The sequence below is a fragment of the Hippocampus bargibanti genome, linkage group LG15 (assembly GCF_051943395.1).
Source record: "Hippocampus bargibanti isolate YZ-2025 linkage group LG15, ASM5194339v1, whole genome shotgun sequence".
Lineage (NCBI taxonomy): Eukaryota > Metazoa > Chordata > Actinopteri > Syngnathiformes > Syngnathidae > Hippocampus > Hippocampus bargibanti.
In genome coordinates, this window is record NC_142748.1 from 8936516 (window position 1) to 8949707 (window position 13192).

The 13192-nt window shown below is 43.2% G+C and overlaps 1 protein-coding gene across 2 annotated transcripts in view; it reads right to left on the reverse strand.

Moving 5' to 3' along the window:
• The window catches only part of LOC148887619 (adenosine kinase-like), a 44163-nt gene that overhangs the window by 815 nt on the left and 30156 nt on the right, over positions 1-13192 (reverse strand). For both annotated transcript variants that reach the window (XM_089015885.1, XM_089015886.1), the window contains exons 7-10: positions 9162-9332; positions 5770-5805; positions 4762-4876; positions 29-115 (exon numbers count right to left, since the gene is read on the reverse strand). In XM_089015885.1, the coding sequence (XP_088872011.1) occupies positions 29-115; positions 4762-4876; positions 5770-5805; positions 9162-9332 (409 nt within the window). The remainder of the gene's footprint in view (positions 1-28; positions 116-4761; positions 4877-5769; positions 5806-9161; positions 9333-13192) is intronic.

Sequence of the window (13192 nt, forward strand, 5' to 3'; positions counted from 1 at the left end):
CAAAAGTTTGCCTTTATGCCCAACATACCTCCAACAAAAGCGTCTCCAGCACCGTTTGTGTCCACAATGTGATTCTGGTCAATGTCCAGGACACGGAACATTGTCACCTTGTCACCTGCAAAGGAGACACAAAACAAAAAGATTCAGCTCGATTGCAAAAATGCAATAAATGGCCAAGTTTGGAAATACACGGTGACACTTTATCAGTCTGTCAAAACAATCCCACATTTTCCAAAAAAATCAAATACATGTCAGAATCAGAAAGCCTTTGAAAGTCCCACAATGGGGAAATTTGTCAGACGACATTTATGCGAAAAATTTGTACAATTCAACTCTTTTTGCTAGCCAGAAAATGTCTACAGACGCAAGACGGCGAAGCAAAAATTGGCATCGTTTTACTGCAAGGCAAAACAAACAACAAGGCGACAAAAATATTCTTAAATAAACACAAAAATCTCATTCTATTAGCAGTCAGGCGCTGCAGATTAGTCACCCTGCTAATTTGTTCCCTTTTTTCAAAATATTTGTTTGGTCTTTCTTTAACTGGCGCACGGACGATAAATAGCACGGAAACACGAGGCGCGGTTTGGCTAACGGCGTGACGCAGCCCTAAATCGTTTGCCACGCTTAGTAACGAGAGCAAGGGAGACACATTGGACAATTTTTATGCTTCCAGTTAATTTTCACCCGGCGGCGTGAATATCCCCTGAAAAATTGCCTATGTCAAATTGTGAGCTACACATTTTATTTTATTAACTCATTCACTGCCAGACAATGTGCAAAAATGTGTCCACTCCAGACTTACAGAATATTGAGTTTTACGAGTACATAAACATTCAATGCAGCGTTATAAACCTTAGACTCTCTTCTTTCATCAGAAAAAAAAGTTAATTCCTAAATGATATGGGTCTGGAGTTATCTGAGCTTGAAATGAGTGTGGCTGTCCAAAATACAATGCAATACATACATATTGGTTTATATAGCGCTTTAACAGCTGAAGCTGGAAGAAAGCGCGAACATTTGTTCATAAGAGCCTCATTACGACTCTTGTGTGGCGCTGATTAAAACTAAGAAGGTCTTTCAACAGGAGTCTCTTTGAAATTAGTCCCAATTAAACCCTTTATTAGTCACAATTCTTTTCAAATACGCACACCGGCGGGGGAACAAAACAGAATAATAGGGCCGTTCCGATGTCGCTCCTTCCAACGGGGAGCGAGCGCGGCGGTAATTTGATTCTTTTTTTTGTCATTAAACGTCATTACTCAGTGCTAGCCTTCGTTGCACAATTGGATATGTTTGTGTCCGCTTGCGACATATTGGTGTATTGTTGTTTTCGTCACTGTGTTTGTTTTTGGTTTTGGGTTTGTCATTATCATGTCGACTTCTGTGCGGGCTGTTGACGTCAGATAAAAGACAATGTCATTTATCGTCCATTTGTTTTATTTTATTTTTTAATGCACTTTTATTCTTACATTTATTTTAGTTTAGTATTTCATTTATATTATTTTATTGGCTGATTTTTTATTTTATTTTTAATGTAATTTTGTTATTTCATTTATTTTATTGTCATTTATTATTCTATTTTTTAACGTAATTAAATACATTTTTCTTTATTTTATTTTTATTTATTATTTTAATGTGATTTTATTTTTTCATGTATTTTATTTGAATTTCGTTTATTATTTTATTTTTTAAAGTAATGTTATTTTTTTTTTATATATATTTTATTTTTTAATGTGATTTTATTTTGTCATGTATTTTATTTTCTGTTATTTTATTATGTTGAGCAACTTTCCAAAACAACCCGGTCCACAGGCAACAGGCATAAAAGAAAAAAAGTGATCTCAACTCATTTGCAGGCAGGCGGGTCTGGATTTTTGGAACGTTTTCCCTACGATAAAAACGAGGCCCGTCAGAGGGTTTTGCGCTCCCATCCGAGTGGAACAACACGCTCCGTGTGAGAAAGTTGTTCTTCTAAAAACGTTTCCTGTTGCGTGGCGTCCCAAAACGTGGAAACGCAGCGAGAGGAAGAAACCGCCTTCTTGGCAAAAAGCAAAACGTTTTGGAAACAAGTCGACATTCAATCTGCTTCTCTGTCGCAAGACTCAACTCCAAGACATGACACATGCCTGTAATTACCGCAACCGCCGGAGCGAGGAACGTCGCCAACACGCATCCTTAAAGACGAGACATGAAAGAAAACATGAACGACGTACCGTGCCAGGGTGGATTCTTTTGGAGTAATTGATTTGGGCTTAATAGGGCGCACGCAACATCAACATCCTTCCCGTTCAATATGTTTTTTTGCTCCGAGGGGGCCACAGCGGCTCTTAAATCAACAAACAACTCACATTTAGCCCGGCTAAACATCCAAAAAGTACTTTGTGCACCTTTGACATTTGACGGACGTCTCTGTCACATAAAAATACACGTCCAAATTGGCAATATTGTCAGTCAAATTATTGTCAGATGAACTCATTCATTGCCAGATGATGTAAAAATGCAAAAATGTGTCTACTCCAGTGCCAGGGTTTTTGTCATTGTCACTCGAATTCCAGGACCCACAGAATATTGACTTTTAGGACTACATAAACATTCAATACAGCATTAGGAACCTTAGACTTTCTTCTTTCATCAGAAAAAAAGAGTTAATTCCTAAATTATATGGGTTTGGAGTTATATGAGCTTGAAATGAGGTTGGCTGTCCAAAATACAATACATACATATTGGTTTATATCGCACTTTAACAACATCTGAAGCAGGAACAAAGCGCTAACATGGAAAAAAGGGAAATGGTGCCCCCTTGTGGAAATTAAACAACATTGCCAGAGGCCACGACCAGCACTTTATCTGCACCTTAGTATGAAAAAAAACTCAACACATTCGGGAATGGTGCTCTACGTCATATTTTCACTTTCTGAATAAATTCGTGAATGGCAGTGAATGAGTTAAAAATAATCATAATAAAAGTGCAACACTTGGATTTACGGTGTAGCCTCAAGCTAACGGTTAAAATAAAGTGGTTCAAGTGAATATTTTGTTGTTGTTTTTTTTTTAATGTGATTTGCAAAATGCAGTTTTCATTTTACAGTAGACAGCGACAGTGACATCATTGTCTCGACTTACGATAAAATAGTTTGAGCATGACGTGGCAAGGTGATGCTGGCGAACGCTCAAACGCCGACAGGAGGACAAATTGCCAACAAAATGAGCCGTCAAATTTATTGGGGTAACGCCTCTGGGAAAATTGGAATTCTCTTTACTTGCTTTTTTGTCTTTTGTTGCCGCTGACATTTATTTGGCTGTGAACTGCGAAGCGTCGGGTTGGAAGCGCTCGGCGGCATTCATCGCGTTTGTACGTGACATCTGAAACGTGTCATGGAGTCATCGGCGGCGCGCGATGACAATGCAGACGTTGACGAGTCCATCAAATCTGTCGCTGTTTGCAATTTTTCCGCTTGGGGGGGGGGGGGGGGGGGGTCGTTGAGTGATTTGTACAAGTTGAAGAACTCGGGCTGATCTGACAGCGATATTATTCGCACATTGACAAAGTGTTAATTTCAATGTCATATTTGCTGTGATTGTTTTGTTTTTTCACTTTCAATTCGCTCCAATAGTTTAATCTGATGTGCCAGTTGAAAAAAAATACAAATTAACAAAGGACAATGAATATAGCAGATTGTGTATGGCGCTAATAGAGAAAGGGGGAACAGAGTGATGCGATGGAGTCCTTACCTGAGGCCAGCAAACTCAAATCACAAGCGCAAGGGCAGCGAGGAGACCAGCCCGCAAGGCCAAACGCCCCCAGCAGTAATCACAAAGGATTATTTCTGACATCAGGGGCTTCAAATGAAGGTTTCGAGTCAGCGTTAGGGTTTTAAATAAGGTTTTGGAGTCAGGGTTTCAAATGACTGTGAGTGTTGCTGTGTGAGCTATTTCGGTGTGTCAAGATAAGGGTGAGGGTTTCAAATCAGGGTTAGGGTTTCAAGCTCATTTTTGGTTCACATAGTAGTAGGATTTAGAATTTGAGTGACAATTTTGGAATTTTAGATTAGATTAGATGAGCTTTGACTTGCCTCAAAGTGGATACATTTGCATTTCAAAGAAGCAAAAATAAATAAATAAAGGAGCTGCTGTAAAGGCAGCCATTCTCACGGTGCCATCTTGAAGTCAAAAACACAACAAAAAATACAAATCAAAAAATAAAATCACAATATGTTTGATTGCGATTTCAAATTTGGAATATGATTTTAACTGGCTTTCAAATTAGGTTGATGCTTTCAAGGGGGGGGGAGGGGGTTAGTGGCAAAAAAAGAGGGGAGGTTTGAAAGCAGACCAAAAGAGGAGAAAAAGCCTATAAAAAATATCTGGCGTGCTTCACAAATCAATACCTTCTTTTTTTATTTCATTTTTTGGCATCTGGCGTCAATACTGGAGCTTCACTTTAAAGTCCAGGCGGCCTGATAGAGTTTAGTTTTTTTTTCTTCCATGTCGGCCATCTTTTGAGGCCACGACACCACACATCAGTCACGGATGTGTATGCAAAGAAGGGCGGGGGGGGGTTGCAGGAATGCCCCGCCAAAGTTTAAAACATGGACTCAAAGATTTGTGGCAGTCGGGGGGACAGCTGGACATATCGGGAGAAGCAATGACAAAAGAGGACAAAAGTATCGGGACAAGTCAAATGGGTGGAATTGAAGAGCTGATTTTGGATGTGACCAATTTCGACCTTCAGTTTCACCGTAAAGTGAAAAAGCTTACCGGCGGTCGCCACCGTGTCATCCTTTCCCTGCGTGAAGACCACCACCCTTGGTCTGGCTAAATTGTCCTTTGGCAGGTTTTTGGTCAGCTTGGCGATTTCTCCAATATCATCCGTCTGTAAAAAAACGTTAGCAAGTTAGCAACTATCATTTAATCAGCCCGAGACATCCGGCAAGGAAGGAGAAAAAAGAATGTGTAACACTCTAAACAAGTGCTAATGGTGAGGTTAACACCGAGGCTGTTTGCCAGTCAAGGTAAGGAGGCGGTGGGGAGGGAGGGAGAAAAAGAAGAAAGCAGTTTGTCAGCGTCACTGCATATAACCACAAGCACTCCCTCAGACGGCCGACGCAAAAGCACACAGGGATTTGGCACATTGTCACCCTTCGCTTTTATGTTCCTGACATAAAAAAGGTGCTCGACTGTGCTCGGAGGCACTTTTTGCGAGGCCAACAGGCACGCGGCGGGAAAAACAGCTACCAAAATAAAAGATGGAGGACAGTTTTATCGGCGTGGGTGGACACAAAGTGAGTGACGTGAACTAGGAGAGGCCAAATTAGGTCATTCGGATTGAAATGGGCTGCGGGTGTGGTGGTCGACAAAAATTCTGGTGACATACAAACTCCCACTGGACCCCTAAAAATATTTTAAGATATTTAAGAACACCGTGTTGAGAACTTCGGCGTGAGAAGAAAATGTCATGCCCGATGCATCGGCTTCCAAAAGAGCTAAAAAAAAAATTAAAATCAATAAATAACATCTGCACACGATGGTGGGAGAGCAAGAGTGCACGGAGAGAGTGAGAGAGAGAGAGGATGCTGAACAAAGAAACCATGACGACTGCCCGATTGCCATGGCAACAGCAGCGAGGCCCGATGAGGGTAATAGCGCATCAATCACTGTCCAAAAAAAAGAACTTCAGTATCAGCAAAAATCAAGAAGAAAGTCATGTAAAGAAACCTTCACATGTTAGCATGCTAACGTGATGTTGCGGGAGGGGGGACAACTCACCTGGAAGCCCTGCTGCTTTCCGAACGCCGCCGCCTCCTGCGAGCGATAAAGAGAAAAGGAAAAGAATGAAAATATGAAAAGAATAAAAATAAATAAATACATGTGGAGAAAATACATTATTGACTTTTTTTCTGTGCAAGCTTTTATATGATAAAAATGTGTAAAAATAAACAATTTCCTCAACACGCTAAGCTAACGCATGTTATTCTGTAATGTGTAAAAAAATGACATAAGGGGCTGTAAATAGCACATTCATGTTAAGGAGCCCATCGCATCAATTTTTGATGCCGTGCATGCGTTTGTTTGACATGTAATACAAGCTGTTTTGGGATGTTGCGCTCGATAGCTCTGCGAGAGTGTCACCACTACATCTGTCGCCACAATCTCGACTTCTGGGCCAGCGACGGGATAGAAAAGCGGCCAAAGTAACACGCAAAACGCGCCGTGGTTTTTCGCAGAGGCCCAACCAGGCGAAACAAGCCGTCAGGAAGTACGCCGAGCTGAGAATGTTGCGGCTGTCAGAGGATTAAACAGTCCAGAAGCTATTTTTAGCACGCTTAAGCTAATAATCCACAGTCGGCAATTTGATGCCCAAGACAAATGAGAAAGTGTGACGAAATGTGGCACTTTTCATCTTCACTTGACGTTTTGCCAACAAAATACGCTGCGGTTCATCAAAGAGTGCCAAGGATATAATCATTAGCATCTGTAGCACCCTTCATAACAGACAAAATAAATAAATAAATAAAATAACGTGGAATGAGACATGCTAACAAACAACCAAATATAACCGTGCCCTTGCCCCGTCACTCCAAAACACGCCTGCGGCGATGGCGGCCTGGCTCGCCATCCGTCTCTGTCGGATAAAGTGCCACAAGGGCAGCAGTAGAGGAGGGGCAGCTGTTAAAAAACACGGAAATGTTACAGTGTGTGTGTGTGTGTGTGTGTGTGTGTGTGTGTGTGTATCCGACAGCAATTACAGGATGGCAGTTTGCATAAAGGGAGTTTGTAACGAGCGACATTAACCTTCGCCTGCTGGGACCCTGCGCCGCTGTGGGGGTGGTCAGGCGGCTTATATATCAGCGCTTAAAGCACTCTATCACACGTCTCACCTCGTGCTCGGACAAGAGGTCAGAGTGCGACGGTAGCCATTATCTGCCTCAAGGAAGTTTGCCAATATTCAGTTACTCGACGTGTTTTTTTACGACGTCTGTCTGTCGGGGCAATATTTTGCAGACGTAAACGCCGGCAAACACTGATGTGTTATCTCTTGAGGAGAGCTTGGACTGTGTTAAGCACGTTGTTCTAAAAATAAATACATGCATAACAATAAGAAATCAAATATAAAAACGGGGTCAAAGCCTTAAAAAAAAATCTGGTGGACATCTATCATGAGTAGACCCCCTTGCTGTCAATGCGTGTGGGCATGGCAGCATATATCCGAGAAAGGACTATTCACCCGCCCAAAGTTCCACAAACAAGTTTTCATACCACGCCGATGGCGCTATTGACGGCTCGCCAGTCATTTTCCCAAGCAACGGGAATGACAACGAAGCCCCGGCCAAAAATTTTCCTGGGAACACAAGCGCGAGGAGACAAAGGACCGCGCACCCGCCAACTCTGTGAGGATAAGAGGATTGCAGGAGCGAGCGGCCAAACTCTGAGCGGCAGTAATTAGGACTGTCGGGGTATCTCGGAATGCCTGCCAGGGTTGTCTGAGAGAAAACCATTCGCGTTAGCACCATCAATGGTAGGTATCTCCTTTTCAATCCGTATTTTCGATTGGGGTGCGAGCGAGGCCAAGTATCCAAATTCCTGGATGGCTACGTTTCCAAAAGGGTCAAGTCACGCTCTGATCTCAAGAAGTTGCCATATTTTAGTGACATGAGAGCAGCAGAGTGGTTTTTCCCACCATTGTTTGCGCATATGATACAAAATATAAAGGGTATTATTTGATTACCGTATTTTCCGGTGTTGGAAAAATTGCAACTTGACAGTGACAGAGCGGCATTGTGTTTTTCTTCGATGGATGTCTGACATGTGCCCTTTGCAGGTTGTATTATTCCCCCCCATCGCCATCCCACAACCCCTCCAACTTCCATTTAGCAAATGATCCCGGCTAATATGCAAGCGTGACTCATCCGGCTCCATAACTGTACGCCGCAGCGAAGGTCACCGTTCTCCGGGCGCGTGACTCATCACGAAGAAAGCGAGAGCGTCTCTGCCTCTGTTCAATGACATCTTGTAAAATCACATTTTGTTTGTCTGACATTATTCCCTCATTATTCATTGAATTGAAACACTTTGTGTGTGTGTATATATATATATGTGTGTGTATATATATATATATATATATATATATATATATATATATATATATATATATATATATATATATATATATATATATATATATATATATATATATATATATATATTCATTCACTGGATTGTAAATAGTGCACCGAAAGCGGATGTTGATTATTGCAGCTCATTTTTACAAATGGGCAAATACGCAACAGGGGTCAAAATTCAAAACATTTTGGTGAATGACTAAAACTACTTTACGGCATATCCCCAAAAGAGCGGGGCTATAGATAAATGGCGTGCAGACATTAAGAACGCTTAAAAGCCCAATCAGTCAGGGAGATTAATTCCGTAACGATCGTTCCGTTTCTCTTAAATACCGCAATGCAAAGCCCAGCGTAATGGTTTCATCCCCCCCGCCCTTTTTTTGGTGTGTGCTTCTTTATCTCCTACGCTCAAGAGAGCACGTTGGTAAATCGTGGCTAATTTTATCACCGGTAATCATTTCTCTCGTCGGGGGCCGTGTTAACGGCCGCCATTACAAAAAAGAGTGGAATCGATGGTTGTTTCAGTGTCAGGTGGTCAAAAGGACAAGCGGGGAAGAGTTCATTAAATGTTAGCCACCTAAATTTGGCGGCGTCACTCTCCTCCGTGTCATAAATCACACATTATCGCATTCAACTAAGTCACAAGCGGCTGAATATTGGCTCTGTTTGCAGTCGCCTGCTTTTATTTTGACTCCCGTAGAACGAGTCCCGACAGGGTGTTGCGACGCTAATCCGTCGGCAAGCAGGCATTTATTATTCCTGAATCATTAAAGTCAATAATGACAACTTCTGGAGGAAAACGGTTACACTAGCCGCAGTTGCAAAACACACGGTGTTTGCAAAATACACACTGTGTGGCTGAGGAATCATTCCTCAGTGCAATTAGGAGAAAGGGACATTTTCCCGGATATGTAGAAGTCTTTTGCGCACACTCGAGTAGAAATTTGACTTGGCTTGACAGTAACTTTGGACTTGCTTGAAAGGTCACGGATAGGACTCCAGACTAATAAATCGCACATCGTAGCGATCGGGACTTACCGTCTCATTACCAAACAGGATGTCCACGAACGGCATGATCTCCATCATGGCGGCGTTGTAAAACTGACAGATGAAAGGCGCCGACAGGTTCATGCAGAAGAGTTTGTTGTTCTCCGAGGCGTGCTTTGCCACCTTCAACATGGACGCCGGGGATACGGTCAGGAAAAAGCCCTGCAAAGAGAAAACAAAAATAAAAAGTCAAATAACTTCTAATGTCAACATTCAAATTTTTTTAGACATCCTTTTCCACTGAAGAATGGAAAAAGCAAGATTCTGATCTTTTTATTTGTCTGTAAAGATCAACTGACAAGTCCAACGTTGACTGTTGCCTTATTGCGCCTTGTAGCTCGTGACACGAACTTCAAGGAATTACCCACATACAGACGAGTGAAACGCGAGTCTGGAATGGCTCCCACCAATTGAAAGAAACACTTGAAAGGACTAATTTGTGAGTTTGAGGGTGGAAGGATTGAATCTATAGAGGAGCACAAAGGAGAGAGGGGTGCGGGGGGCTAGGGGTGATGAAGGACAGCGGTGAAGAAGGGGGGTGGTCACTTTGGAACGGATCCCGCGGTGAGGGGAACAACACGCTGGTATCCGATGATGGGCCAACAAAAGTCTGGTCTGGACTCTCCTTACTCTGAAACAAGAGATGTGCGGTTGCTCATTGTGTGAATGAATACAAATCGGGTAAGAAAACACCTCTTTGAGTGTCAGGGGGAAACCTGACACGGGGGTGTGTGCGGGGGTGGCTTTGATAGGGATCTGCTTCACCTTGTTTTCCAGCAACAAGATGCTCCGCAAAAGGAGCCACATCAACCTCAAACAGACAAAAAAGATAAGAAAGGGTTTGGTTTGATCCATTTAATCCGGTGACTTTCTCCGAGGCTCATTAAAACCCAGTGACATCAGCTGCAAAGGCAAGTGAGCGCTCGATTAAAAGGTACAAGGTAACATTACACAAGTCATTTTGGCGGCGGACAATGGCGCTTGAGTGAAAACCCGTGACAGCGCAGGTACCATCTGCCCCAGAGCAAAAAAAGAACACACAAAAGGCACAGAAGCCAAATTGCGCTAATGGCCCGTCAGCTACCTTGACACCTTTCTTTTAGCGTGTGCCAACGCCGCGTCAAGCGGAGATTGTCTTTTGACACGAGCGCTTCCAAATAAAACCCGACGATGATCAAAAGGAACCCGGAGGTTTGCTCCAATATCCTCGGGGCAGAAGAATTTTTTGAAAAGCTCTCCAAAGATGAGCACCAGAACCATGACGGCACATTTTTCCAGAAGTTAAGAGTGGAACGATATCAAATGATGCCCCGAACGAAGTAAAGTGCAACTTCAATGGTTTGTCTTCTTTTGAGGAACCAGTAAGATCACGAGATGACCGCCTTTTTTCCGCGTGTGCGGAGATTTTTAATTCGCGGCTTGGAATTGAAGCGGATTTACATGGGACGGGATATGTGAGACAATCTCTTTTTATTAATGGATCTGACAGCTTCGTGTTTGCTTTCAACATTTAGCTTGTAGTAGACAGACATGCACATTCCACCATGACGTCCTTGAACCACTGGTGAAAAGGAAGCTTTGATCCTCTCCTCTTTCATCTAGAACTGCTTCATACACCAAATAGGGTGCGGAAAGTGCTTAAGATTGTGTCTTTGTGTTGTCATATTATTTTGTTATTTAGTTTTTTGTTGTTTTGACTTCAAGTTGGCGCCACAAGAGTGGCTGCCTTTTCAGCAGCTTCAGTATTTTGTTTTTCTACTTCTTTCTTTCCTTTCTTCGTCCTTTCGTAATTTTGATGATCTGTAATGTAAATTCCTTCACTGCGAGACGAATAAAGGCTAATCCAATTCAATCCAATCCAATCCAAAACAGGTTCAAAACTAAGTAGATTGTCATTGTCAAAATTGCCATGGTGGCTTTTTACTCTTGGACCTTTTTCCGAGTGAAAATGTTATAGCAGCAAAAAATTTCCTTCTGGGCGACACTTTTTGTTTAAACAGTCAAAGCAAAACCCACCCAGTGGAAAAGTTATCATTGAGCAACGGGAATCCAAGACGTCTTAGTTCCCAAGTGCCTTTGCTGCTCAAATCAAGGGAATACCGCATACAGAAAAGTCCCACAATTGCGACTCCAGTGGCGTCCGGCCAAGCGCCAAAGACACATTCCAGTTTGCATCCGCAAATGTGAAACGGAAGACGGCGACGTATTTAGTGGTTGCGTCGGACCACGGAATCGAATGGTGAGGATACGGGCAGGGATAGTCAAATAGTCAAACGGCGCATATGTTGTTTGTCTTTATATCCGGACAAGCGTGAGGACCTGCAAAAATAGAATAAAAAGATAAAAGATGGAAGATTTTTGCTCACAGTGGGAGAAGTCACATTGTTGTGAAAGCATCCCGCCATTGCGTGGATGTGTCTGCGTGCTCAATGGGTGGTTGGCGGTGATGGATGATGAGGTGTCACCCGGCTTAAAATAAGACTGGATGATGGAATGGCAAAAAATTAAAATCTATATTAAGAACAACACTTCAGGGTTTTTTTTTTGCCTCCCCTCTCTTAATTCCACAGCCTGGAGGGAATGACAGGATATTTAGGAGCAGATGGGCAAAAAACAGAATGTCCACGCTATGTCGTACTAATACGTTGAGTATTAGGATGACAAATAAAAGCTTTCTTATTCCCCATTTAAATAATTTCACTGCGGGTCAAAACGGACTCCCTGCTCTTCATTGTCCTTGTGTGCTACGTTGCACTTCATTAGCATATTACCGCCAGCGCCTCGCTCTCCTTCGGTGACTCTGAAGGAGAGGACGCCGAGTGCACAAACCCACGTTGAGAGAAAATGGCGGTTATTGCAACACGTACCGTTAGCTCCAATATCGGAAATACATCTGCGGTGGAGTGAGTAACCTCGGGTTTCTGGTTTCAGTGAAAATTCCCAAAAAGGTGCTACGTTGATGGATACAAACTATTTTTTTGGACAGGGGGGGGCGGGGGGGGGGGGGGGTCACCACTTGAGGTTGAAGACCGCGACGGAAGACAGTGGTCTAGTGTTCGCCGTCGGCCTGGCGAAAGCTGGCGCAGCGGCTCGGAAAATTACAGGTAATTGGCCGAGCCATCGAATCCAGTTTGGCTTCGCCCGAGAGCCTAAAATAACAAAGCTGTGATTGCTCGGCGGCCCCAAAGAGTTAATTTGATACACATTTCTACACCCACCTTGAAATGCACTCGCGCTGGGTGAGAACCCCTCATTCCTTCCTGCACGTCCCCCTTTTATAAATACTCTCCATCTGCCAGCTTACGTTGAAGCAGCGGGGAAAAGGTGAGCGAAGGGCCCTCGCGCAATATTCCGTGAAGGCTGTCAAACTCCGCGCAGGCCTAATAATACACTCGGACTGTACTGAAGAAGATGTAGTGTTACACATAATTGGCGGCGGGCCACATGCTTCAGCGCTTGAACAAAGGGGGTCTTTTTTTCCTCACTAGACTGACTGATGGACGTCCGCCACCTTTCAACTTGACCCCCGCCCTCAACCGCTGACTTAGCTAAGCAAGCTGTCCATTAAAAATCATGACAAGGCGCTGATGTTGACTCCAGAGCGCTTCCAGTCGCCGCTGGGTTTTTGGTTGTCAATATTTCAATGTTACAGTTGCTCACATTGGAATAAAGTGCATTGCCAAATAGTGAGCAACGGCGGAATAAACGCTTATCGCCGCTTTCCGATCTAAGCGCTAGCCCACTTGTCAACCGTTTGCGAGTACATTTCCAACAACGCATTTGATCATCCACTCCCTAAAAAAATTATTAAATTCCGCCAAAGTCACGCTGAGGTTTTCCACACCGCTGACGCTAACAGCATGTTTTACACTCACAACAAGCAGCAACTGCAGCGCCGGAGAGAGAGAGAGAAAGAGCTAGAAGGAAAAAAAATAATCGATTGCCCGCAGGCGAGAAGTGTGAACTTTCATACCCTAAGTCCAATTTCCTTGAAAGCGGCAGGCCCTGAATCATATCAAGGC